This window comes from Ornithodoros turicata, chromosome 9, assembly GCF_037126465.1.
Source record: "Ornithodoros turicata isolate Travis chromosome 9, ASM3712646v1, whole genome shotgun sequence".
Classification (NCBI taxonomy): domain Eukaryota; kingdom Metazoa; phylum Arthropoda; class Arachnida; order Ixodida; family Argasidae; genus Ornithodoros; species Ornithodoros turicata.
In genome coordinates, this window is record NC_088209.1 from 32597420 (window position 1) to 32612753 (window position 15334).

Here is a 15334-nt window from a genome sequence, read left to right on the forward strand (position 1 = left end):
CTGCTCATCGTCGGTTGAGAGAGAAAGACGCCTGGGTCACTCTGGTCTCCGCTTATATCTCTTCGGTCGGCATGAGAAAGCATTCCCCGAATCCTTCGTTGGGTGCGAGAAACTGTGGCAGTGTCTTGGAGCGAATAATGTCTCTCGGACGGGTCCACCAAAACAAGGAAAGGCGACACCTTCGTGGAACTGAGGGCCATCTGCAGCCCGTCCCGATGCCGAAACGTCTTCCATGAAAACTCGCGCGGATCGTGTTACACGTACACTTTTCTGCTACAGTGTAGGAACGTAACAACCCGTATCAATGCTCCGAGGAAGTTGGTAACATCGAAGAAAACATGTCAAAACAAAGCAAGGAATGTGTCAAACAATGTCAAAACAGGAAAAATACGAAAATCAGGAAGTGGACGAGAACAGTATAGATTGGTCTCTTTTCCCTGATTCGCTCTATTTTCCCTCCATTTTCCTCTATTTTTCCTCCGTTAGAGCGGATAGCATACGAATGCACTCTTTGAACACATTTGAGAACTCATGCTGGCCAACCTCATCGTCCGTATTTATGGGACACAAACATCGAAGAAACTATGTTGATTGCTTAGGGTGTAGATGATAATAAACATATTTCAAAAAAGTAAAAAAGAAACCGCTTCAACGCAAAAATGACATCATGCCGTGTTGCTTTTGTTATTTTAAACTCTATCGTCCCTTCTTTTTGATGGAGGTAGCATATGAGTGCATAAGTGAATTAAGGAGCACCGACCTAATATGTTTTCGTTCTCTTTTGTCTTTTTTTGTAAGAGTAGATAAAAGAAACAAGTTTCTTTCGTTCATTCATGCAGCGGTGGTGGGACCTCCTTCCCCATGTCACGAGGGATTCGTTCATTACCTCGTGGCTCCCCCTATTTTTCCGAAGAAGAAAATTGGTCTCGTACTGTTCACCGCCCTCCCTCGATCGTTTTGTTTGAACGTATATTGGAATTTCTGTTCGGCACGTTGAACGAGCAAACATCGTGCTCTTATTACCAAAACATCACACTTCAAATTTTATCATCGAAAGACTTCAAGGCAAGTGCATACTTCAAATACACATTATCGCGGCCCGAGATACTGTGTGGGAGTGGTAAGTCTGTCGCAGTGATGCTATCACAAAAGCCTGCACAATACTACCTGCATTATAAATCCTTATGCTGCAGCTCTGCGCGTTGTTTCACCGCTCTAAAGCACCGCAAACACGTCTTATTTTATGGCTACGAATACCCGTAATTTTCGGTGTATAACACGCGTGTTATACACGGAAAAAGTTGGAAAACTAGGCCATGCGTGTTATCCATGAGTGCGTGCATTGCATCGATACATTTCCGCATATAGGACGGCCGGTGATCTTGTATAACACGCAGGGTGACGACTGGTCAAAATCCATTTGAAATCAACGGGTGCGTGTTATACATCGAAAATTACGTGCTAAATGAATGCTTTACAGTTGATCTTAAAGCAAGCTTCCGCTTTTCAAAGAAAACTCAAGAAAGTCGCCAAGGGCCTTCCAGGTCGCCGGTTGCGTCCTTCTGAAGACATTTGAAGTAACCTACTATATGGAACTGACAAGCCTTGACGCAAGTGTAAGTACACAACACGCTGTCGAAATCATCACAATGTTTCGAAATTGTGTAACTTTCCCCATGTTTAAAACAGATAACTTCCACTGAAGCGAACTGGCATACGCATTGGCCGTCCAAAGCCCAGACCACTCCCTGCGGCAAAATTTCATCCATATGTACAAAGCTGAAAAGCGTTCCCTCGTGCGCTGTTTTCCGGAACCACATTGAGCCTATTTGTAAACACTGCATACGGAATAGGGGGCATAACGGAATATGTACACAGAGCTGCGCTGGCAGCGCACTGGAGGCGCTCCAGCCTTTCTGGCCGCCTGGGGACAGCTGTGTAAATAACGTCTCTATAACCTCACCTGCCCATGTCTGTTGGAAGTGCTCAAAAGAGGCCTCGAGGATTATTGAAAAGCGCGGCACGTCTGTGTGGTGGACTGATATTTTCGCAAAAAGTTTCGACAGCGACAGAAAGAACTGAACACTCATTGAGGGCTTCATCCAGCTGTGCTGTAATCTTGACCATAGGGGCATTTGTGAAACAGCATAGCCTTTTTTAATTTTTTTTCTGTCCCGAGTCCCGACTAAACACGTGACTGTTGTCCGCAACCAACACACATGACGTATCGTTAGGAGTTCGCCAATCGCGACCGTGCTTCGGCAGCCGTAGCTATGGAGACAAGCCGCCATGAGCCACTTGAAGCCATAGAAAGCCGTTTTATGAAATCGTCTTCGGCGATTGGCTGAGTAGCGCTGGAAGAAGAGGAGGCATGAAGCAGGCTTTCTTCATCTAGGTACCAGCTCGCGTGGCTCATGGTTAGCTTATGGTTAGCGTGCTGGCCATGTCACGTCGAGACTGGGAGGTACCCTGTGCTGTCTGGGGTTTTCCTGGGTTTTTCTCATGCGCTGTCAGAGTATGTCGGCACAGTCCTCTTCGAAGTCGGCCAATGACGCACATTCCCCAAAGCGTTAGTCGCGACGCTGCCACATCTTTGAGGCCGACAACGGCGAGCTTTCAGAAGCGCACCACTCTAGCACTTTAGTATTCAGAAGAACTCGGAATCTAGGTACTGTTGACACAACTCACCACGAGAACGAGAGCTGCATTACGCTTCAAAGCGGCATAATCATACTGAAATTATTAGTATTATTAATTATAATTTGGGTGAGCGAGCAGTCGTGTGCTGGAAATTCATTTTACATGTAGAAATATACTAGATTAAATATATAGTAATATTTAAAAAAAAAATTCCGTGTTAGCGCCACGAAGCAACTGTGGCTATGAGCGGCATACGGACGTGGACAGATGGAGAGAGGACAGCAGGAAGGAGTGGGGGACGGGGGGTTAGTGTGCGCCCTGGGCCGACTTCAGGGGGAACTGTGCCGACATTCGTCTGGAAAGTCTGCCGGAAAACCCAGGGAAAACCTCAGACAGCACAGCAGCTGCCGGGATTCCAACCCGCATCACCTCCCAGTCGCGGTGTGTACGGGGAACAACCTAACCGCTACGCCTCGCGAACTGGTATTACTTAAATAACAATTAAAAATTCCTCATGTGAAATAGAATAGGTAAAAAATGTCTCCTATCTACTGATGTCTTCTATAGCTAGAAAACGAAATGCCCCGTGTTATGTTCCGGCAAGTTAGCTTCAAATGATAGTTTCGTCATTCGATACAGGAGACACGCAACGCTATCCATATTGGTGGTTGCCAAGCGCGACATACGTTCATTATTATTCATGCTCGTCGCTACTTTTTTTTCTTTTCTTTTATTGCAGTTGTTGTGAGGGACAAATCATGTCAATTATTCCGTATCTGGTGGTTGAGTCACTTTTTATCACAACAAGTGTGACGGAAGCCTTGGTGATAAGAACGTGTGAGGCTGTGGGAAATGCAGGTGATCTCCATACGTCGGCACACACGACTCAACGGCACGAATAATTTTCACTGTCCGTACAAGTCCACTATACTGCCTCGAAAGGTCGTGGACGTGTATATTCTGGTGACCTTCACAACAACTTGTACGTGTTCCCAGTCACGTAATTTTACACGCTTTCAATATGAAACCTACGTTCGTGGGGAAATCCAGAATAAATTCACCCGGGTGCGTACTTTTCAGGTCTCGGTCCAGATAAGTACTGGTTGTTTCGTTGGTGGTCTTTATAGTGCCGAGCGGTATGCCTGCCGATATGGCGGCAGACTGCTCGAGGGGTAATCGTGCGTCCTGGGCTGACTTCACAGGGAACTGTGTGCCCACATTTGCCTTACAACGTCTGAGGAAAACCCATGGGAGGGGGGGGGAGGGTATGTTTAATGGCTGGAAAAGAAAGGAAAAGGAAAGGAAAGGTTAGCCACACACGAGGCTTGGAAAACACCCGTACGGCACAGCCAGTCTATAGCCCGTCGATAATAAAGTCTACCGGTATTTTTCATTTGAGAGTGCCACGAATAAAACTCCCCAAACGATGAGAAGTTCCGTTGTCGTGTCTGGTTTTCACCTCCGCATCGATTGATTGAAAAAAAAAAATATATATATATATATACATATATATATATATAATAAAAAATATAAGATAAATATCAGTTGTCTCGCGACGTAAAACCCCAATTATTATTATTATTATAAAAATAAAAAATATGGAGGTGTGAGACCCGACGAAGTCGTGTCGTTCATAGAGCAGAAAGTAAAAGTATGAAAGCCAACCCCAAACTAGAAACTATCGTCAAAAACGAGATCGTTGAACTGAATTGAATTCAAAGAAAAACATGGAGATGCAGCTCCACAAAGAATAGATGTCCGTTACTTCACCGAATGTATAGCATTGTATCGGATCGCATTGTAACGTGTATTCCCACATATTCTGACCACAACAAGATCGTTCTTCCCATTTTACTTACTTAGTCCTTCGCTTACTACAACTGCTGGATGATTTACATGAGATAAATAGAATATGTTGACCTGCGTGAAAGCTGCTGTACATGTTCATTTATCTTCTTTATGGCCCAGACGTCTGAGAAAAGTCTGCGATGAAACGACCTCACCAGTCGCGTATTCGCCTTGTGCTGGAGGAGTCACAACCCCGCTTGCCGCAAAATGTATTTAACATCACGTACACGTCAGCTACGTGATGTGGCCTTCTCCTGTGTGCAGTGGGAAACGTTACCTCTTTCTATAATAACCGTTCTACCTTGATCACGTGTACCGTGCACTACTCAACACGGGATCACTTCGGTCGCTTCAACCTGGAATCACGTGATCAGAAAATTGTGTTCCACGTTCTGGGTATTGTTTGCAACGCATTATCTCAACGTGGCTTTAGGGCTCTCGCAAAAGGCTGGGCTAATTGTGGCTGCTTCCGCTACTCATGACAGACTACGTACGATAATAGCGACGGCGGTTGTACTTTTGGGGCTCAATGTCTAGCATCGGAAGTGTTTAACATTTTTTTTTGTGGCAGTTACGACCGTTTTCCTTGCCCCTAGTGACTAGTCTTGTGAAGAGGGAAAAAATTCTTACCACTGCCATGCCGTTGACTTGAGAAAAACCTTGGGAGGGATAGGGGCGATCTGCCAAAGAGAAGGAAAATTGCTCATTATTATTTTCCTCGAAGAGGAAGAAGGATTTTTACGTGCTCTCTCAGTCTCTCGTCACTTATTTTCCTACAACATACTCTGAATTAAACGATGGCAGTTGAAGAAAAGGCGCCAGCAGTGGAATTCGAACCCACACAGAGTATGCAACTGGGCGAATTGTGTTTGTGCTATGTTTAATTGCCTCATACACTACAATGTTACAACATATTCCACTTCAGTAGCACTGGAATCGAGTACCGAAAAAAAAAAAAAAAGCTTTTTCGGCACTAAATTATCTTCGTAAAAACTGCAAAGCTAGAAATTTTGATATTTTCTCATGCATTATCGATTGAACCTATAGACACTCAATCGCTTGATTTTCACCACAGTTCTCACAGGGGTGCAATTTGTATTCAAAAATTCTCATTTCTCACACAAGTGAGTGAGCTCGCGGGAAGGAATCAATAACACGCCGGCGTGACTATATAATAAAAATTGATGTTCTGAGTCTGGAACGCAGAAGAAAGGACAACACAACATACAAGCCTCAGCTGGCTAACCTTTTCTGTGATTTCCTTCTTTCATTATGCGTGAGTATACAGACAACCAAATCTAAGATCAAACGCCGTCGTCGTGGGCTCCATCTGTGTGCCTTGTCGTCTTCTAGAACAGTGAGGCGGCCTAAGATGCCAATGGTCATGTGTGAACAGACGCCAGTTTTACTGTCAGAACTTCCAGTGTATTGAAGCCGCCAGAAAGTTTGTTTGTTTCTTACTTCATGTTTTCTTTTTCTCTAATTTTTCTTCCGCCATAGCCCAGGCTAACCTTTCCCTCTTCTTTAGTTTCGTAATAAAAATGTATCCCCCCGCAAGAAATGCAGCTTGAATGACAGTCCTCAGATCCAACATATAAAGCACGAAAATAAAATGGGCTTAATTGATACAATACACGATACACAAAACACGATGTCTTCTAATAAAGCCTCGCCTAATTAGGTGGTGGGGGTGGGGCATAGAGGTTGGTTCAGGACCTGCTACTCCGCGTTCATTTGCTGTGTCTGCGGGCAGTAGCAGAACACTGGTGTGGACACAGCGGTCAGTGGGATACGGCCACACTGGTAATGTCACAGTCGAAGAGTCACAGTTACAAAGAGTAGTACTCAACGCCGTCAAAGACGAGTGTCAGCAAAATGGCTATGGCAAAAACGTGGGGATGCTGGATTGTTCCAGGGCCCTACAAGAGGTTTCAGATTTAATGGGCCGGTCGTGATCTTGATCATTTTAGCTCCGAAGCGAGTACGGAGTTTGTATATCCTAAGCGAACACACATGCACCCGGATCTTCGTATGGAGCAGCCCTCGTTTTCTTTTATGTATTTCATTGGGGTGTTTCCGGGTGATGTAGTCTTCCATCAACAACTGCGGAGTTGTTCGAACACATTCGGTTTGAAAGAGACATTGCTTCGATTCGAAGCTCGAATACAGAATTCGAATACAGAACCGAATCGATTCGAATTCCGAATTGATTCGGAATTCGAATCGAACACACAATCATTCGCTTTGGTATTCCAAAAATCTGAATATCCACGTAGTCCTAGTCATTATATATCACGGGCTTTGTCTATTTTCTGTTTTAAAATACGGGTGCTCTGTCACTGGCGGTGCCTTCACACTCAACTCTCTATGGTACGGGTTAGGGTCACTAAATAAGGTCATTTGGTGACACTAGCACGCTGATGTGTGTCCCCCTTGTATAACCTTCGCACGCAATTTTGCAATGAACCTTCTACCCAGTAGGGGATGGCAATGAAGTTGTTTACTCTCCCAGCCTATTCTCAATTCTGTCTTCGCTGCGCTGAAGGACGCGTCGCGGAGCACAATATAGAGTGCCGGCAGAGTCAAGTACGATAAAATAGGTTGCCGGTCAGATGCAACTAGTGTGCCAGTGCTTCGGAAAATGTTGACTCCAGTGTGTGTGTGTGCATCACGCAGCTGCGCGTATCTGTACGCGTTGTATATACACCATGCAGCTACGTCAACCCCTCCTTCCTGTCTTTCTCTCCCCCTTTGTTTCCTGTTTGTCTCAACAACGGGAAGCGGCCCCCTGTGTGTGTGTGTGAGAAACAGTTTTTTTTTTTAAATGTGACAGCTACGGGAAAGCGTGCTCTAGTAGCACTTCCGTTCTATCACAAAAATATGTCGTTTTTCAGCCAGCATCGGCGTACGAGGTGGAGCCCTTAGTGATAGAGATATTTCAAGGCCGCCACGTTCCTCTAGAACGCACGAATACGCACGGAACAACACGCCTAGAAAATGACGAGAGGTGCACATATGGTCTTCTTTTCTCTCTCTCTCTTTCTTTTTTTCTTTTTCGTTCTGCCCGCGTGACCCGTTCTCAAGCAAACGCGGGATGCATCATAAAGACACCGGCAAGTCTGCAAAGCTCTCTTTGGAAAAGCAAAACGTAACGATAACAAGCGTGACCCTTGTGCAGCTTGGCAACGCCGCCGCCGCTGGCGCGTCCCCTTCAACCGGGTTACACGGGGAAGAGGGGTTACATCCGTGACGTAACGTTGTTTTTCGTTTCCTTCTACTCCTCTCTCTCTCTCTCGCTCACTTCCCTCTGCCAGTGCGGACAGCCAGCCTACAGAGATTCGACGTTTCGCCAGGAAGGCCGGCATCACACAGCTGTTCACGTGTACACGGCGTGATACCCGAGCGTCTCTTCGCTTAATCTCCAGCGAGGGCCAGAAAAGGAAGAACGCTAACGCATGGAAGCACGCGCTACGAGTGCAGGCACAACCGGCGTGTTAGACATTCGAATGTAAATCATGGCAGGAAAATCTGATGCCGACATCGATGATGGGAAATCGGAAAGATCTTCCCGCATAGTCTTGCCGTGGAGTCTTCGGCAACAGTGTCTCGATGAAGTGCGGCGAAGTTTACTCCGCTGGAGCAAGAGCCAAGAGGATGAAGCGCAAACGCCGACGTCTCCCATCGAGAACAATCCCTTCGTCGACTGCCCGCTTCACGTGAGACAAGATCTCTTGGAATCTATACTCGATGATGAGAGCCGTAGTCCAGCTCTAAGGCGCATCGCGGAGATGCTGCTCGTTTCTGGGCTGCAGTCCTTCGACCTCAGCTGCCTGGACGAATTTGACAAGACGGAGCTCCAGTTCATCCTTGACGTCCTTCAAGAGCACGGCTCTGCCCTGCGCGAATTGACCATCGCTGGTCTGTGGATGTACTCTTCGGAGAGCGGCGAAATCGTGCAACGCTTGTTGAGTTCTGCCCCGAATTTGAGGATTTTGCGAATCCAAGACATGTACGGCGAAGACCTGGAAATCCTCGCACGTTGCTGTCCGCGGTTGCAACGGTTAGAGGTGATGCACCACTCCATTAATGCGGAAGACATTGCAGGCTTCGTTAGCATTGTGCGGCGGGAGAACCTCGCCATCGGTGACAGCATAATGGAGGTTCGTCTTCCAGCATCAGTCGATGGTGAAGGCGTGCTTGCCCTTATTGAAGCATTACCCAACCTTCAGATCGTTCGTTGCGTCTACCTCGAGAAAGTGCTTGACAGCCTCGATATTCGAGCAAATGCCGGTTCTAGCCAACGTTCGTGGTGGGTGCAAAGGTTGCGACGGATTCACGCCGTTCAGTCAGGCATACCGATGGGCTGGGGCAGCGTCGAGAGGTTAGTGTCGTGGTTCCCGGAAGTGGAAGAGGTCGTGTTGCATGTGCAAGAGGGCATGAACCTGAGAGAACTTGCGAAACTTGGAAAACTGCGGTCGCTAGAGCTTCGAAACAGTCCAACTTTCCCGTCATCTTACACCGACGACGTCCTTCCTCTTCTCGCACTTTGTGGACGGCGCCTTCTCCGGTTGGCGTTGGAACACTTCGACGTAATTGACTTGGGTCGGACGCATACCATGTGTCCAGACCTCGAGTCATTGTCCATCCGGTGGTTCATACTTCTTGGCTGTGCTCTGCCGTCGACCCACCGCAGTGTGACAGTGAAGCCATTTCAAAATCTCCGTGACCTCCACATAAGGCCCCGAGTGGGTAGGGTGGTGCAGAGGGAAGCATGTGAACTCCTGCTGAGTCACTGCTGCAATCTCCGCTGGTTGGAGATATTTTGTGGCGCAGGGCTGAATGATTCTCTGGCACAGTGTTTGTGCAGAAGGAATGGTTTCACACGCCTCAAGACTGTAAGGTTACCGCACGGGCATGGGCTTACAGCGGAAGGGCTGCAGTGCCTTCTGTCCAGGGCATCAAAGCTAAAGTGCTGGAGCGCTGGAAAGTTGACGAAGCGTCCTTCTCTCACGGATGACGAAGATGAAGGGCCACACGACATGCGGGATCTCGGTGTGGATAACTGACTCTGCTGTGATATTTTGTGAATATATAGTCTCTAATGTGATCAAGAAATTTAGTTGTGTGCAAGACGTTCTTGTACAGGTGGTGGGCGTGCGTGAGATATGGTGGGACAGAGTCCGGAAAGTGTGTCGCATTGTGATGCCGTGCGAAGGTTGTGTGTATGCGCTAGCTGCGCGTTCCATCATGTATTACTAATGTAGTACGTGCTCAGGTGAAAAACGTTTGCACTTACAAGTGGTCTATGAAACAATTTCTACTTGAAACTACTTTGAACCACTTTGTACGTAAATGGTTTAAAGCGGAAATTATTTCATAAACCATATCGAATTGCAGACATTTTTCACACTACAATGTACATTGTACACTACAATGTACATGTATTACTAATGTACAAATGAATGAAGTTCCTTCGGAGGGATTACCAGTTTGCAAACTGAATTGAACTGGTAAAGAGTTGAGCTCTTTGTTTTCAAGACTCATTCCAAAGATAAAGAAGTTGCGGTGGTACTAACCTTGCACAACAAGGTGCAGGACAAACTATTGACAGGATGGTTGGTATACATCAGGTATAGTTTTAGATTTAACTTACTGAACGCTATACTTCTTTTTGACCCAACAAAAGCTCTGAGCTCCACTGAATGTGCAAGAAACCACCACGCTTTGCTGCATTTCAATGCAATTGTGTATACCTTGGCAGTAAAATGGCTGTGCTTTTCTGCAGCTCTCGTTAGTTTCAAAAGCGGTGCATCTTGTGTTATATGTATTTCTCTTGTTCGCTCATGTGAGATGATGAAAATGCTCTAAGCAACTGCCATCACCCCACTTATCCGGTCACAAAAATGTGCCAATGGCTAATGCCTCATCGCACAAGTGCTCACGTTTTCCATGGTGCATTGTAGAACAAGGGTTCTTCATATGAATGGCTATAAGAATAAAAGGTGCTGAAGAGCTGCACCACTTTTGTGGACTGTGTGTATGTCTCTGCTTATTCTAAGCAACTGTTACGGCTATGGATATAACACACCCAAATCAGAAGGCCAATAAGCAACTTTCAGTTCTTTTCATGGGAAGCTCCTGTGAGCTTATCAAATTTAGCTTGGCCATACTTCTTGTCTGACTCCCCTTGCATTATGTTATGGCCATTCGCTCCTTAATCTCTAGTAATATCCAATACGAAAATCCGGAATTAAATTTGAATCCAGCCTGGAGATGCTGGATGCTTGTTCCGGTGCGATTCCCAAAGTGGGGAGGATCACAGGTCGGGAACAGATCCAGTAAATAAAATACTAATCAGACTCAAATTGGTCCAAAGTCTGGAGCATGGAGTCAGCCGGTACCCAAGTGGCATGGTCTTGGAACACCCAGGATCATCATCAGGGATCAGCACTGACCAAAGCTTCGCCTGCAATTTCCCTACCATTCATATAGCCTCCATAAACACGTGCCTGGTTTTTAATTTAACTTTGTCTTCACTTAGCAGGGGCTTATTTCATCCTTCTCAGCACTCCATTCGTGTGTGGCACAGATGGCTACAAGTGTTTTTCCTTAGTGTGCGCAATTGATACTGTATGTTGGCATGTCCCTCATAGAAACGTGACAGAGAGACGACCGGCCCCGCCTAGCAACACTTATTGCTTCAGGAGCGTCTTCAACTCCAAGGTCGCCTTCCCCGAACTACTGGTCATCCTAATGGGCGGACCACGATGGCGAGGTCTGAAATTCGCAACAGGGAATGCGCGTGCACTGTTGGAAAGAAGGGAACGCTCAGTACGGGTGATGACGTCACCTACCTCTTCACAACCTGAAAGTTGCCAAGGCATGCCAGTGCCTACAGAAACTACTGACGATACATCGCGTTTACTCCCAACGTGCACATTTCCCATGTGAAGTGCGTATACGAGTGACGTTATTTTATAATATCACATAAAAATAACTACAATATTTTTGGAGTCCCGAGTGTTGCTATGTGTCTGTATGTGTATCTCTCGTATTGGGAAAGTTTACTGCCCTTCTACACTCGTTACCCCTACACTCTGCATGAGGGACGGACGCAGGCTATAGACTCTGGCGGGTTGGTGATGCCCATGGCAGGCATGAGATAGTCGATACCTCTATGGTACAAAGTGCAGTCAGGAAGAGATACCGAAAGTTAAACTTATCTATTGTGCCAGAAGTACGTACTCCAACTCGTTGGCATCAGCTCAACTTGCCTTGTGCGTCCGGGACGATGACCATATTGTGCTCTTTTGCGCGATCCTCAAGATAGCGCTTGGCAGGGAGCACGGGCCAGATAAGACCAATCCTCTTAGCACAAACAGCCACTTAACTTATATTATCTGGCTGATAATTTCTACAATAGGAGACGACAAGAACCTTCATACAGGTGTCTCTCCCTCGAGCTTAGAACTTGGCGGAATCCTCTACGATCACCCTGGGCTCCCTGTGAGCCGGGTTTCTTTTTTATTTTTTTTTATTTACTTTTTTAGGGAATAGCAAGCCTGCGCTCTGCATGGCTGACCTTTCCCTTTTTATCTTTCCTTTTCCTTTTTTTTCTGCTAATAAATCCCCCACCCCTCTACGAGCGTTCAAACTTCTCCAGCTGTTTCCAAGCTGTTTCTGTTTCAGACTTCTCCTAGCTGTATATCTTGCGAATAACTTTCTACCTCTCAAACTGTAGATGTGTCTAGAGCTCAAGACATTGAATTCCAGGGTACAAACTCTTTTTTTGGTGCATAAGGGAACTATATTTCACTGTAGACTGATAAAGACAGCATTGTCCTATACATCGAAGGCGCTGCACACTTATTAAGCTGAACTGTACGTAGACTTATCCGTTCGAATTGTGCGTCTTGTACGCGTGTAGTGTCCAGTGTGAAGAAATATGATTCGCGTAACAAATTTTCCAAAAACATTTTTCGTCCAACGATTTCACTAAATATGGTTATATATACTCCAAACGGTCAACAATTTTAAATGAACTGCGGAGCATCGCATTAAAAGCGCCGAAATGAAAAGCGTCCAGTTCATGCACATTAATGAACAAACTTTCCAAAGCTTTTACGAACGGGGGGGGGGGGGGGGAGCGATTTCGTCACATCCAACTCGACATGGCCTCTTTAAACAGAAAACACAGCCAACGGCATGTTACTCCCACATGTGGAGTCGCAGCTGCCTGCCAAAACACAAGTGGAGCACAAAACTGCACTCTTGTCGACAGTCTATGGCGAGTGTGTTAATCGGCTTCTCCATATTAAGTTACCATTAATAAACGCGAACGCGGGGTGACTGCCGGGGTCCCAGAATTAAATTAAATTGCCCGGGGTCTGCATGCAAATAGTGCGACGTGGCAAAAGAGGCCGATTCATCTCCTTTCCATAACACACTGTGCCCGGCCGCTGTTGTGTAGAGCCGTTGTTTCTTTCTGGTGTGAGCGTTTTCCGAGGAGAAGGATACGCGCTTGGTTGCACACTGAGCTCTTCTATGGCTCTGGGGTCGTGCATTTGCGCCATCTGTTATGGCACCAGTCTCTCTCTGTCTCTTGTTCTAAACGGCTGCAGTCATTTTTGGAGGGTCAGACTGAATAGAAGGGTTGAGAGCATAGTTATAGGAGATGTTTAGTTCAAGTATGAGGACGACTGATGGCATACTGGGTGTTTCTCCTGTCAAAACGGGGGAAAAAGGGGGGGGGGGCGGGCTCATGATAGGTTAATATGCCGTGATTGATGTTTCAAAATCGAATCAAATAAAAATATGATATATCAAAATAGAGAGAAAGATAAAGAAAAGTAAACAAGTGGTGCCGTATCTAAAATCATGTTGATGTCACTGTGGTCAGTACGTAAAGGAACGTGTAGGTAATGAAATCGAAGCGGATATATAAATTTTAAATTGTCTCGAGATTTCTGTACACGTTGTCCGTTCCTGTAGTAGTTGGCTCAAATAGGAAATCGAGCAGTTAAATTAAGTAAAGATCCGAAAGGTCAATAAGTCTCAATATGACTTGTTGAGACAAATATATATATATATATATATTTATATAAAAAATCGGAAAAATCGAAGTGAAATTATAGAAGAAGCACATGCTGCATGTAGAAGCCGCGAATGTCTACGTGAAACGCATTACGACTGCGATCACATCGGTTTGAAGCAACGTTTGCAGTGCGCCTAGTTTCCTGAATGGGGCACTCGAGCGTGAGTAAATTGTTCTGGGAGAGAAGGATTAATGACACTTGCTAGACGAGCGGCCCTACATCTTTCTCGCATGGTGAGAAAGGCTTTATATAATGGTGTCATTCACCTGACGAGTAATAATGCAACCCTTTTTCTCTCCCACCTCAGTATTCCCCCGCCCCCTCCCCCGTTGCCCGTACAAGGTGAGCACCACATAAGAGTTTGTGAATAAGTAACAGGGCGCTGACACATTTCATTGTCGAGACCGTACCCTTGACCGTGAGCAGCCCATATCACACGAAGGAAATGGGTTTGCCTTTTCTTTTTAAACCGCAGGTAAAGTGGAAATCGAATGTGCCTCTTTTAACAGGTTTCTCCAGGCGAACTGAATTATTTCAATCCAGTGTAAATATCAGGGATGGGCAGTAATAGCAATACTTTGTATTATAATACTATCACTGTAATACTTTTGAGTATTTGTATTATGTATTATAATACTCATTTTTGAAATGTATTTGTATCTGTATTATAATACACAAAACGAGGTATTACATGTATTATAATACTTTTGAAGGTGTAATACTTTCTCAGAGGTCGTAAGTTCGACCTGCAAAGTGTCACCCGTGCACTTTATCAGTAATTTTTCGGGTCCCACAAACATTTGAACAAGAACAAGGTCCTATTACAGTGTTCCCCTGCCCCAAATTATCCCAAAGCGAGTGACTTTGGGGCCAGAGGTTACTGGAGGTTTCCTCGCATTCCTTCTACTTCAGAATCCGTAAGGATGAGTCATACCAGTACAAGCCCTTTGTCTTATGAAAGAGTGCGTGCAGCCAGTCACCCCTGTACGTGGTTGCACTATGGGCAGTCACAGGTTTTTGAACGGCCCACATTTTATCGTCCAGTGTGGATGAAATCAGGGCTCTGCCACAGTGAGAGCAAGTTGTTCACTGCGATCGAATTGATCAGCGCTATCTGATCTTATTCGGAAAGATCAGGCCATGTGCAAAAATGTAAGCGTGAATAAAACGTAATTGGAGAATGATTGTCTCGATAAGTAATGGGCATATATCTAAGTAATTCTTCTGTTCTTTTTTTTTCTTCCCAAGTTAAGTATATTACAAGCGTATTACAAGTATTACTCGTGTAATACACAGAAGTATTAGTATTATGTATTATAATACTCATTTTTGAAATGTATTTGTATCTGTATTATAATACCGATTTCTAGGAAGTATTATGTATTAGTATTATAATACAAAATATGCGTATTACTGCCCATCCCTGGTAAATATCCACAGGTAATATTTTTTTTTTAGGAGGACGTAACTGATTTCGATGAATTTTTGTAAAACTTAACAGACAGGTCACCTTTTCCGTTCGCCTTGTAACGATTACACCCAAGTGTATACAATATGGCACGTGATCCTTCCATGTTTTCTTTTTTTTTTTTTTTACATTTGTTTCTTCCAGTCTTCAACATTTATTTCGTACTCTTTTTGCTTCATTACATTTCATTTGCGTGCAACATGCTGCACGCAGCTACAAGTGCTACGGAGCAGCAGATATCCATGTTGATGTATCCTGCGTGAACAGGGTGGGAAGTAATTGC

General features: G+C 45.3%; 2 protein-coding genes and 1 long non-coding RNA gene across 13 annotated transcripts in view; 2 read left to right on the forward strand and 1 right to left on the reverse strand.

The window, feature by feature from the left end:
* The window catches only part of LOC135368664 (uncharacterized), a 44392-nt gene extending 32899 nt beyond the window's left edge, over nt 1-11493 (forward strand). The window contains exon 2 of the long non-coding RNA XR_010414844.1: nt 11142-11493. This is a non-coding gene — a long non-coding RNA (uncharacterized LOC135368664). The remainder of the gene's footprint in view (nt 1-11141) is intronic.
* The window catches only part of LOC135368658 (discoidin domain-containing receptor 2-like), a 363200-nt gene that overhangs the window by 184566 nt on the left and 163300 nt on the right, over nt 1-15334 (reverse strand). For all 11 annotated transcript variants that reach the window (XM_064602081.1, XM_064602079.1, XM_064602083.1 and 8 more), the window contains one exon: nt 5119-5168. The gene's annotated coding sequence lies outside the window, so the exon portion shown is untranslated. The remainder of the gene's footprint in view (nt 1-5118; nt 5169-15334) is intronic.
* On the forward strand, nt 7797-10519 carry LOC135368660 (uncharacterized). The gene has a single exon (XM_064602091.1). It carries the CDS (start codon nt 8004-8006, stop codon nt 9552-9554), a length of 1551 nt encoding a protein of 516 aa, XP_064458161.1. The 5' UTR covers nt 7797-8003; the 3' UTR covers nt 9555-10519.